This window comes from Bombina bombina, chromosome 2 (genome assembly GCF_027579735.1).
Source record: "Bombina bombina isolate aBomBom1 chromosome 2, aBomBom1.pri, whole genome shotgun sequence".
NCBI classification, from domain to species: domain Eukaryota; kingdom Metazoa; phylum Chordata; class Amphibia; order Anura; family Bombinatoridae; genus Bombina; species Bombina bombina.
In genome coordinates, this window is record NC_069500.1 from 51,418,936 (window position 1) to 51,432,584 (window position 13,649).

Consider the following 13,649-nt stretch of genomic DNA (forward strand, 5'->3'; position numbering starts at 1 on the left):
TATATATATGTGTGTGTGTATATATATATATATATATATATATATGTGTGTGTGTATATATATATGTATATATATATATATATATGTGTGTGTATATATATATATATATATATATATATATATATATATATATATATATGTGTGTGTGTATATATATATATGTGTGTGTGTGTATATATATATATATATGTGTGTGTGTATATATATATATATAGGCTTACCAGAAGTCCCACTTTTACTGGGATTGTCCCGGTTTCGAGGCACTGTCCCAGTGTCCCACCCAGTTGTTCATTCGGTCCCAGTAGGGTTGCCACCTCCGGGTTTCAGACCACCTGAAACCCAGACACATTATTCAAAATGACTGGACTCTGGCTCTCCAGCATAGTTGGATGCTGGTACTTTGTTACACACAGCCCTGCTTAGGTTACCGTTTGTGTCCTTCAAAGTTTACATTTAGTTATACAGGCTGAGTGAGCAGCATAGGGATTTTTAATTTTGTAGTACTACTTGGTTTATTTTTCTAAGAATTTAACACCCCCCGACCCCTGGTGACATTGCCGGTAATACACCTTTAGGGGAATCATATGGGTATGACTAGGAAGTACAGTCAGGAAGGATTTTTGGCCTGGATCTTGCTTTACTTCATGCAGGATAGCATTTTGGCTATAATCTTCCTGCATTATGATATAGAGTAGCCTCTTAAACAGCTTTAGCAGGTACGTGTTTCTTTTTTACTTTCATTCAATGTTGTATTTATGCCTTATCAGTATTTGGCTCTGTTCCTTAATTAGACACATAAAACACATATTACACTGCAGATATTAAATTGTGAAAGTGATAATTATGCTTGATGTTTGGCATTATTTAGAATCTGAGATTTAGATTATTGATTTATTTGCCATGACAAAGTAATGGTGCCTTTTTCACTAGGGGGTGGTGTTATGGTCTATTTAAACTGTGTGATTCACTTGTTTGACTGAGGAAGGGTAGAGTATCCACAAAACATTACACACATAAAAGCTACTACTTTAAAAGGACCAGTAATTGCCATGCCCCCTTGACCATGCTCCTGACCACACCTCCACTGGCACCGCACCAGGTGGTCCCAGTTCACCTCTAAAAATTATGGTAAGCCTATATATATATATATATATATATATATATATATATATATATATATATATATATATATATATATATATATATATATATATATATATATATATGTGTGTGTGTATATATATATATATATATATATATATATATATATATATAAGCAGTATGGTAGATCAGGGAATACAATTTATAGGAAATCTCTAAAGTAAATTACATATACTGCATATAAGCTTAGTTACGCTAGTACAGGTCGTCAATACTCCAGTAACCCGTTGCTTGCTCTGCTGAAAAAGTGTCCCTGGAATTTATTTTTAAATGTTGGCAACTATGTATATAGCTTGTAACTCTAATGCAGAACATATACCCAGTATATGCTAAATAATAACTTTCGGAATAAAAAGCACCAAACACAACAAGTTGTCTGTAATAGTTTATAACCGATGCAGAAGCAAAACGTGTTTTGCAATTGCCATCCAAAACATGGCAACGCTCACAGTACGCGCCCCCGCCAGTCATACTAATAGTAATAACCTGCAGAACTATCAACCACCACACAGGGGCGTGTATATCAACTTATTGTCCTCTGCCATCCTCAATATGTCGCCAGGAATGCATATCCGGTTTCTATGGTTACAGTACCATCCCGGAAGCGGTGATACGCCAATAGCTGAGCGCTGCCGGGTCGTGTCGCTGTTGTTGTTTCCTGCCCGGTGCTCCGGTGTTTGCAGCTGTCAGCTATGGGGGAGGCTGATAAGTTTTATTATGTCTACAGCTGTGACTTGGACATCAGTGTGCAGCTGAAAATGTGAGTGTTATACAGACAGACTCACTGCACTGACAGACACACTGCACTGACACCCAAGTCACTACAGCTGTCACATGACACATGGGCAAGGGTTGCTATAAGTGTTGTCTTATGGTGCTGGATGTGTTATACACAGTATAGGGTGCCCTGTGTATATGATGCTGGTTGTGTTATATACAGTATAAGGTGCCCTGTGTATGTGATGCTGGATGTGTTATGTACAGTATAAGGTGCCCTGTGTATATGATGCTGGTTGTGTTATATACAGTATAAGGTGCCCTGTGTATGTGATGCTGGATGTGTTATATATAGTATAGGGCGCCCTGTGTATGTGATGCTGGTTGTGTTATATACAGTATAGGGTGCCCTGTGTATGTGATGCTGGATGTGTTATATATAGTATAGGGTGCCCTGTGTATATGATGCTGGTTGTGTTATATACAGTATAGGGTGCCCTGTGTATGTGATGCTGGATGTGTTATATATAGTATAGGGTGCCCTGTGTATATGATGCTGGATGTGTTATATACAGTATAAGGTGCCCTGTGTATATGATGCTGGTTGTGTTATATACAGTATAGGGTGCCCTGTGTATGTGATGCTGGTTGTGTTATATACAGTATAAGGTGCCCTGTGTATGTGATGCTGGATGTGTTATATATAGTATAGGGTGCCCTGTGTATATGATGCTGGTTGTGTTATATACAGTATAGGGTGCCCTGTGTATGTGATGCTGGATGTGTTATATATAGTATAGGGTGCCCTGTGTATATGATGCTGGATGTGTTATATACAGTATAAGGTGCCCTGTGTATATGATGCTGGTTGTGTTATATACAGTATAGGGTGCCCTGTGTATGTGATGCTGGTTGTGTTATATACAGTATAGGGTGCCCTGTGTATGTGATGCTGGATGTGTTATATACAGTATAAGGTGCCCTGTGTATGTGATGCTGGATGTGTTATATACAGTATAAGGTGCCCTGTGTATATGATGCTGGATGTGTTATATACAGTATAGGGTGCCCTGTGTATGTGATGCTGGTTGTGTTATATACAGTATAGGGTGCCCTGTGTATATGATGCTGGATGTGTTATGTACAGTATAGGGTGCCCTGTGTATATGATGCTGGATGTGTTATATACAGTATAGGGTGCCCTGTGTATGTGATGCTGGATGTGTTATATACAGTATAAGGTGCCCTGTGTATGTGATGCTGGATGTGTTATATACAGTATAGGGTGCCCTGTGTATGTGATGCTGGATGTGTTATATACAGTATAGGGTGCCCTGTGTATGTGATGCTGGTTGTGTTATATACAGTATAGGGTGCCCTGTGTATGTGATGCTGGATGTGTTATATACAGTATAGGGTGCCCTGTGTATATGATGCTGGTTGTGTTATATACAGTATAGGGTGCCCTGTGTATATGATGCTGGTTGTGTTATATACAGTATAGGGTGCCCTGTGTATGTGATGCTGGATGTGTTATATACAGTATAGGGTGCCCTGTGTATGTGATGCTGGATGTGTTATGTACAGTATAGGGTGCTCTGTGTATGTGATGCTGGATGTGTTATGTACAGTATAGGGTGCTCTGTGTATGTGATGCTGGATGTGTTATATACAGTATAGGGTGCCCTGTGTATGTGATGCTGGATGTGTTATATACAGTATAGGGTGCCCTGTGTATGTGATGCTGGATGTGTTATATACAGTATAGGGTGCCCTGTATATGTGATGCTGGTTGTGTTATATACAGTATAGGGTGCCCTGTGTATGTGATGCTGGTTGTGTTATATACAGTATAGGGTGCCCTGTGTATATGATGCTGGTTGTGTTATATACAGTATAGGGTGCCCTGTGTATGTGATGCTGGATGTGTTATATACAGTATAGGGTGCCCTGTGTATGTGATGCTGGATGTGTTATATACAGTATAGGGTGCCCTGTGTATGTGATGCTGGATGTGTTATATACAGTATAGGGTGCCCTGTGTATGTGATGCTGGTTGTGTTATATACAGTATAGGGTGCCCTGTGTATGTGATGCTGGATGTGTTATATACAGTATAGGGTGCCCTGTGTATATGATGCTGGTTGTGTTATATACAGTATAGGGTGCCCTGTGTATGTGATGCTGGATGTGTTATATACAGTATAGGGTGCCCTGTGTATGTGATGCTGGATGTGTTATATACAGTATAAGGTGCCCTGTGTATATAATGCTGGATGTGTTATGTACAGTATAGGGTGCCCTGTGTATGTGATGCTGGATGTGTTATATACAGTATAGGGTGCCCTGTGTATGTGATGCTGGATGTGTTATATACAGTATAGGGTGCTCTGTGTATGTGATGCTGGATGTGTTATGTACAGTATAGGGTGCCCTGTGTATGTGATGCTGGATGTGTTATATACAGTATAGGGTGCCCTGTGTATGTGATGCTGGATGTGTTATATACAGTATAGGGTGCCCTGTGTATGTGATGCTGGATGTGTTATATACAGTATAGGGTGCCCTGTATATGTGATGCTGGTTGTGTTATATACAGTATAGGGTGCCCTGTGTATGTGATGCTGGTTGTGTTATATACAGTATAGGGTGCCCTGTGTATATGATGCTGGTTGTGTTATATACAGTATAGGGTGCCCTGTGTATGTGATGCTGGATGTGTTATATACAGTATAGGGTGCCCTGTGTATGTGATGCTGGATGTGTTATGTACAGTATAGGGTGCCCTGTGTATGTGATGCTGGATGTGTTATGTACAGTATAGGGTGCCCTGTGTATATGATGCTGGATGTGTTATATACAGTATAGGGTGCTCTGTGTATGTGATGCTGGATGTGTTATGTACAGTATAGGGTGCTCTGTGTATGTGATGCTGGATGTGTTATATACAGTATAGGGTGCCCTGTGTATGTGATGCTGGATGTGTTATATACAGTATAGGCTGCCCTGTGTATATGATGCTGGTTGTGTTATATACAGTATAGGGTGCCCTGTGTATGTGATGCTGGATGTGTTATATACAGTATAAGGTGCCCTGTATATGTGATGCTGGATGTGTTATATACAGTATAAGGTGCCCTGTATATGTGATGCTGGATGTGTTATATACAGTATAAGGTGCCCTGTATATGTGATGCTGGATGTGTTATATACAGTATAAGGTGCCCTGTATATGTGATGCTGGATGTGTTATATACAGTATAGGGTGCCCTGTGTATGTGATGCTGGATGTGTTATGTACAGTATAGGGTGCCCTGTGTATGTGATGCTGGATGTGTTATATACAGTACAGGGTGCCCTGTGTATATGATGCTGGATGTGTTATATACAGTATAGGGTGCCCTGTGTATATGATGCTGGATGTGTTATATACAGTATAGGGTGCCCTGTGTATGTGATGCTGGTTGTGTTATGTACAGTATAGGGTGCCCTGTGTATGTGATGCTGGATGTGTTATATACAGTATAAGGTGCCCTGTGTATGTGATGCTGGATGTGTTATATACAGTATAAGGTGCCCTGTGTATGTGATGCTGGATGTGTTATATACAGTATAAGGTGCCCTGTGTATGTGATGCTGGATGTGTTATATACAGTATAGGGTGCCCTGTGTATATTATGCTGGATGTGTTATATACAGTACAGGGTGCCCTGTGTATGTGATGCTGGTTGTGTTATATACAGTATAGGTGTGCCCTGTGTATGTGATGCTGGATGTGTTATATACAGTATAAGGTGCCCTGTATATGTGATGCTGGATGTGTTATATACAGTATAGGGTGCCCTGTGTATGTGATGCTGGATGTGTTATATACAGTATAGGGTGCCCTGTGTATGTGATGCTGGATGTGTTATATACAGTATAGGGTGCCCTGTGTATGTGATGCTGGATGTGTTATATACAGTATAGGGTGCCCTGTGTATATGATGCTGGATGTGTTATATACAGTATAGGGTGCCCTGTGTATATGATGCTGGATGTGTTATATACAGTATAGGGTGCCCTGTGTATATGATGCTGGATGTGTTATATACAGTATAAGGTGCCCTGTGTATATGATGCTGGATGTGTTATGTACAGTATAGGGTGCCCTGTGTATGTGATGCTGGATGTGTTATATACAGTATAGGCTGCCCTGTGTATATGATGCTGGATGTGTTATATACAGTATAGGGTGCCCTGTGTATGTGATGCTGGATGTGTTATATACAGTATAGGGTGCCCTGTGTATGTGATGCTGGATGTGTTATATACAGTATAGGGTGCCCTGTGTATATGATGCTGGATGTGTTATGTACAGTATAGGGTGCCCTGTGTATGTGATGCTGGATGTGTTATGTACAGTATAGGGTGCCCTGTGTATATGATGCTGGATGTGTTATATACAGTATAAGGTGCCCTGTGTATGTGATGCTGGTTGTGTTATATACAGTATAAGGTGCCCTGTGTATATGATGCTGGATGTGTTATATACAGTATAAGGTGCCCTGTGTATGTGATGCTGGATGTGTTATATACAGTATAAGGTGCCCTGTGTATGTGATGCTGGATGTGTTATATACAGTATAGGGTGCCCTGTGTATGTGATGCTGGATGTGTTATATACAGTATAGGGTGCCCTGTGTATGTGATGCTGGATGTGTTATGTACAGTATAGGGTGCCCTGTGTATGTGATGCTGGATGTGTTATATACAGTATAAGGTGCCCTGTGTATGTGATGCTGGATGTGTTATATACAGTATAGGGTGCCCTGTGTATGTGATGCTGGATGTGTTATGTACAGTATAGGGTGCCCTGTGTATGTGATGCTGGATGTGTTATATACAGTATAGGGTGCCCTGTGTATGTGATGCTGGATGTGTTATATACAGTATAGGGTGCCCTGTGTATGTGATGCTGGATGTGTTATATACAGTATAAGGTGCCCTGTGTATATGATGCTGGATGTGTTATATACAGTATAGGGTGCCCTGTGTATGTGATGCTGGATGTGTTATATACAGTATAAGGTGCCCTGTGTATGTGATGCTGGATGTGTTATATACAGTATAGGATGCCCTGTGTATGTGATGCTGGATGTGTTATATACAGTATAGGGTGCCCTGTGTATGTGATGCTGGATGTGTTATATACAGTATAGGGTGCCCTGTGTATGTGATGCTGGATGTGTTATGTACAGTATAAGGTGCCCTGTGTATATGATGCTGGATGTGTTATGTACAGTATAGGGTGCCCTGTGTATGTGATGCTGGATGTGTTATATACAGTATAAGGTGCCCTGTGTATGTGATGCTGGTTGTGTTATGTACAGTATAGGGTGCCCTGTGTATATGATGCTGGTTGTGTTATATACAGTATAAGGTGCCCTGTATATGTGATGCTGGATGTGTTATATACAGTATAAGGTGCCCTGTGTATGTGATGCTGGATGTGTTATATACAGTATAGGGTGCCCTGTGTATATGATGCTGGATGTGTTATATACAGTATAGGGTGCCCTGTGTATGTGATGCTGGATGTGTTATGTACAGTATAAGGTGCCCTGTGTATGTGATGCTGGATGTGTTATATACAGTATAGGGTGCCCTGTGTATGTGATGCTGGATGTGTTATATACAGTATAAGGTGCCCTGTGTATGTGATGCTGGATGTGTTATATACCGTATAAGGTGCCCTGTGTATGTGATGCTGGATGTGTTATATACAGTATAAGGTGCCCTGTGTATGTGATGCTGGTTGTGTTATGTACAGTATAGGGTGCCCTGTGTATATGATGCTGGATGTGTTATATACAGTATAAGGTGCCCTGTGTATGTGATGCTGGATGTGTTATATACAGTATAGGGTGCCCTGTGTATATAATGCTGGATGTGTTATATACAGTATAGGGTGCCCTGTGTATATGATGCTGGATGTGTTATATATAGTATAGGGTGCCCTGTGTATATGATGCTGGATGTGTTATATACAGTATAAGGTGCCCTGTGTATGTGATGCTGGTTGTGTTATATACAGTATAAGGTGCCCTGTGTATATGATGCTGGATGTGTTATGTACAGTATAAGGTGCCCTGTGTATATGATGCTGGATGTGTTATATACAGTATAGGGTGCCCTGTGTATGTGATGCTGGATGTGTTATATACAGTATAGGGTGCCCTGTGTATATGATGCTGGATGTGTTATATACAGTATAGGGTGCCCTGTGTATGTGATGCTGGATGTGTTATATACAGTATAAGGTGCCCTGTGTATATAATGCTGGATGTGTTATGTACAGTATAGGGTGCCCTGTGTATGTGATGCTGGATGTGTTATATACAGTATAGGGTGCCCTGTGTATGTGATGCTGGATGTGTTATGTACAGTATAAGGTGCCCTGTGTATGTGATGCTGGATGTGTTATATACAGTATAGGGTGCCCTGTGTATATGATGCTGGATGTGTTATATACAGTATAGGGTGCCCTGTGTATATGATGCTGGATGTTTTATGTACAGTATAAGGTGCCCTGTGTATGTGATGCTGGATGTGTTATGTACAGTATAAGGTGCCCTGTGTATGTGATGCTGGATGTGTTATATACAGTATAGGGTGCCCTGTGTATGTGATGCTGGATGTGTTATATACAGTATAAGGTGCCCTGTGTATGTGATGCTGGATGTGTTATATACAGTATAGGGTGCCCTGTGTATGTGATGCTGGATGTGTTATATACAGTATAAGGTGCCCTGTGTATATGATGCTGGATGTGTTATGTACAGTATAAGGTGCCCTGTGTATATGATGCTGGATGTGTTATATACAGTATAGGGTGCCCTGTGTATGTGATCCGAAGGGCTGCTGGAAGTGTAGCTGTCTTCCGACAGGAAGGAGTAAAGAGACATGGGGAAAACATTGTCTGAAATGCGTTGTAACTAGTGGAAAACCACGTGCTTATACACAATCCATACTTTTGTATTAAACTGACAACTCTCACAGCTGTGAATGTTGAGAGACAAGTCTCTGTGTAAAAACAATAGGTTTGTTTAGCTAAGGGACATGTATCAAATAATTAAAAAAATAGTGAATGCAATAATGAAAACAATGATTTTGATATCTGTTTGAATGACTAACAGTTCTTTTTATTATTGAAAATGGAAAATAAAGTACCTACATTTTATCATTCTGCATCACCCTGTCCTGTCACACACCCTCTTTACCCTGTCTCTTGTATTAGCTAATGTCTCATGTACCGTTGCCAGTTTCTCACCCTGTTGTCAGGAAACTACAATGGCTGCTTTTTAAATTCATGTTCTGCAATAGCTGGTTACTTCTACAAGAGTTTTATAATAGATGTAAACACAAATGTTATATTTAATCATTAGTGCTTGATGTATATTTCCCTTTAGTGCAGATACATTCTATTTATGCCTAGGTTATATAATGAGTTATGATGAAACACTGTAGAAAGTTAATATATAATCTACTGGGCATTAATATCTTTAATTTGTGTTGTTTTTTAATTAATTTGCTATTTGTCAGATCATATTACAATTTGAACACAGAATATTATTGCTTTTTTTTCAGTTATCTAATATTTATTTTTTAAGCAATTACTTGTTTGGGTTAAAAAAAATTGTATTATTAGTTTTTAATAACCAATTGGATTGAACTCTTAGTTTAAAAATGCTGATCCTATATGATTTGTTTTTTGTTTAGTACAAAATAAATCAGTGCTCTAAAATCCTCCTACAAAGAAAAATGATACAAAAATGCACACAATGAATAAGGATTTTTACAGTAATACACAAATGAGCAAAATATTATACTCTTATTCTAAGAACGTGGGCAATATAATTTATAATTAAAGAGACATAAAAGTGCAGAAAATGATTCTTTAATTGTTTATAGCTTTTTATAATAGAATTAATAAGGACATATAATTTGGTGTTTATCCAATGCAAAGAGGTTAAATACATAGTAAAAAGTGATCTCCAGAGCACCAATGCACTACTAGGAGCTAGCTGAGTACACCTTGTGAGCCTGTAAACAAACAGCAGCTTCAGTCAGCATGCATGAGAGACGCCAATCACTCGGCACAGGGAAATGACGTCACACGCCCTCTTCATCCGCAAAGTACAGGCATGCTGCGATTCACAAAAAACAAGCAGGAACCTTACCACTTGTATAACGCATCAAAGAAAAAGAGTAGGAGTGCACCGCAGAGTAGATTCAAAATGGAAAAATCCTTATTACAGCATATCAGCAAACACGGTGACAGACAGACATGGAGGCTGCAGACAGTCTGACGCGTTTTGCGCCCCCTAGTGGCGCTTAATCATAGACTATCAGTAAGCGCCACTAGGGGGTGCAAAACGCGTCAGACTGTCTGCAGCCTCCATGTCTGTCTGTCACTGTGTTTGCTGATATGCTGTAATAAGGATTTTTCCATTGCAGCGGATTTTACAAATACCTTCTTCTCCTGAAACGCCAGATTGCCGATCCCCCTGCCTGCAGGTCCTCTGTACTTCGTCAGCAATGACGAAACAGGCTTCCTCCATTCACAGCTTCCCCCCAGGAGCGTTGATCTGGTGAGGCCACGCCGTGATTGGAGGAAGACGGTTTCGTTATTGCTGTGTAAGTACAGCAGGAAGAAGCAGGCAGGGGGATTGGCGATCCGGCGTTTTAGGAGAAGAAGGTAAGTATTTGTAAAATCCGCTGCAATGTAAAGTTTTATGAATGAAAGTGCCCGGGCACTTTATCATGAAAGCTGACATTCACTTTAAGCCTTTATATTTAAAGGTGCATAAAACCTAAAATGTTACTTTCATGATTCAGATAAAGCTTTCAGTTTTTAACAAAATTCCAATGTTCTTTTTTTTTTATCTGCTTTATTCTCTTGGTATTATTTGTTGAAAAACACACCTAGGCAGGCTCAAGAGATAAGAGCTATCTGCTGATTGGTGGCTGCAAATGTATGCCTCTTGTTATTTAGTTAGCTGGTGTGTTCAGCTAGCTCTCAGTGGTGCATTGCTGCTCCATCAACAAAGGATGCCAAGAGAATGAAGCAAAATTAATTCTAGAAGTAAATTGGAAAGTTGTTTACAAATGTATGCTCTATCTATTTTAGCCATTTTGACGCATGCACAGCGCATGTTTACCAATCAGAGCCCAGGTTGGATCATGGCGACTGCTTATTTCTCTACTTTATTAGACATTTCCGTGATACTTTAATACCTGATTACTTCTGATGTTAAAGGTTTTGTTTTGTGTCTTTTTAGTGGAAGTTTGGAGGGGAAACGAGAACAGAAGAGTTACAAAGCTGTGCTTGAGGATCCTATGCTGAGGTTCTCTGGTCTCTATCAGGAAACTTGCTCTGATCTCTATGTTACGTGCCAGGTATTTGCTGAAGGAAAACCCCTAGCTCTCCCAGTGAGAACGTCTTACAAAGCATTTAGCACAAGATGGAAGTAAGTACAAATATTCATATGGTTCCACTATAAAAAGGTACTTCTTTATTTTACTCTCTGTTCCATTCATTTAAAGTGATGGTAAACTCTGCCCTTTGTAAAAACAGATCCGGAATGACAGTGTTGTTTTATATGGAGTTTAATCAGTTGTAATGAAGATGCGCTATAACTTACTTTTTACTATTGATATCAAATTTAAATTCCCTGCGCTCTGCCGCCCACTTAAAAAAACAAACAAACGGGGGCGGAGTTAACTGCCGTGCAGGGAAGCTGCGTTCTGCCTGAGCTCCTGAGCTTCAAGAGAATATTGACCTACAAATACCCATTTAGCACAAAAGTTTTGCAGTTATAAACTCTATATAGCTCCAGGTGATACTTCAGCTGAAATATCAGACAGTTCACAGACCAGAAAATTGCTGTGCAAGACCTGTGCCAACTCTAACGGCACTTATAGCTGTGTGCTGGGAACGATCTGAGATACATCTAATACACAGCTGCACCTACTTGCCTTCTGGAGGGTCGGGGCTCCGCTCCAGAGGCAGCCTGAAAGCCACCGGACAAGCTCTTCAGCTGTTCTGTATCCTGCCTGGGGACACTCGGCAAATAAAGAGGAGAGCCGAGGCCTAGAACCGCTGTCTGCAACTGAGCGGCAGGTAACCAGACCACTGGACTTTGTGAGATATGCCCTAACCCCGGGGACACCCTGGGTGACATCACAGCTGGGGACTATATGGGCTGGTAGAAAGAGACCCATACCTACCTCTAAGTCCATTACCGCGCTTGGAGACTGTTTTGGCGCGAATTACTGCCATCTTGAATCCCCCATACTCTGAGCTGCAGCACTCTACACTTAACGTGGAGGGCTATACATAGTGCAGCGGTGTTGGACCCGGACGACAACCTCAGACCTGCCCCCTTGTTCCTGCTTACCGCATAACTGCCGACGCCGCCAGGACTCAGCTCTGGACACCTGGCCTCTCTGGTCCCATAACTCTGTGTCGGGCCTTGCGACTACTGCCCGGGGGGGTCGGGGCTCTGCTTGAATTAGACGGATTGACCTGCCGGGAGGAACCGGTAAACACCCTCCTCAGCTACAGCACGCCGCGGCTCATCTGCAGTGAAATTTCACCACTTGGAGGGCTGGATCTCTAGATCTTCTGAGGCCCCTGTCAGCGGAATAGCCTGTGATCCAGGTACTGGGTAAGAGCACCACAAGCACACAGACACCCGTGAATTACTTGCCATATTTATAAATTAAGGCACTGGGACTGAGCTGAACTAAACTGTCGATATAAGCCTTACTGTTGTGAACACATACTATACTCAGCTGGATACATTCCTGGACACTTTTACTGTTAGGCCATCAGATTGGGAATATCCTTTTACCTGGGCACATCCCAACTACAGGCCCATTTAATACATACAGGCCTGTCACTTGTACTTATTCCTTCAATAGGGGCTAACAGAGAAAGTGCATCCCTGTCTAAGCATAGCCCCCTTACATTGGGAAAACACACCAGAACTTTCTATCTGCCCAGGATAAGAAGATTCCATACTAAAATAATCCCAAGGCTTGCCCTGGAAGTAAACCAGGATCTAGACTGAGTTTTGCATTCACCGCTGTTTTACCAGCCTCTCCTCTCCCTTTCCAGCTGACCCCTATTGCCTGCGGGACATACCCCCACATATAGCCAATATAGCGGCCCTGGACTGTTAACAAATTTTGCAGTATTACTTCATATGTCTTTGGCCCTGTGTTGCACATTTTGACTCTCCTTTTTTTTTTTTTTTTTTTTTTTTTGCACCAGTGGGCCACATTATCTTACTAGCTTATTGCTGCTGCGCCAGCTTATGTGTCTTTGGGCCCCGGCTCAAAGAAGAGTGTTGTGTTATTTTACTGTTTGCCTAACGACTTTTCTTTCCTGCAGGTTCATTCCATGGTAATAGTCACCCCAGTAAATTAAACTACTGCCCACCTCAGTGTTGGTCTCTCAAGACTCTCCCTTTCCGGCCTAGCTAGTCTAGGCTGGTCACTTTGTTACTGCAGTACGTAATTTGCCCTCATCCCTCACACACGTGACTTAAGAGAAATATAAGAGTCTGAAAACTAATACAACCATCTATATTCTCGGTCCACTTGTTGCATTACACTTCTACTCTCAATATCTCACTAGTAGGGTAACCTGTTAACACACATCCAGTACTCTCACGACTTACACTAGTAGCAGGCTTACCCTGGCACCTCTCCCTTTCCGGTCC

General features: G+C 41.2%; 1 protein-coding gene across 2 annotated transcripts in view; it reads left to right on the forward strand.

Annotated features, from left to right (window-relative positions):
• The first annotated feature begins 1,783 nt into the window (after positions 1-1,783).
• The window catches only part of PIK3C3 (phosphatidylinositol 3-kinase catalytic subunit type 3), a 655,170-nt gene continuing 643,304 nt past the window's right edge, over positions 1,784-13,649 (forward strand). For both annotated transcript variants that reach the window (XM_053701053.1, XM_053701054.1), the window contains exons 1-2: positions 1,784-1,921; positions 11,202-11,390. In XM_053701053.1, coding sequence (XP_053557028.1) covers positions 1,854-1,921; positions 11,202-11,390 — 257 coding nt within the window. In that variant the 5' untranslated portion in view covers positions 1,784-1,853. The remainder of the gene's footprint in view (positions 1,922-11,201; positions 11,391-13,649) is intronic.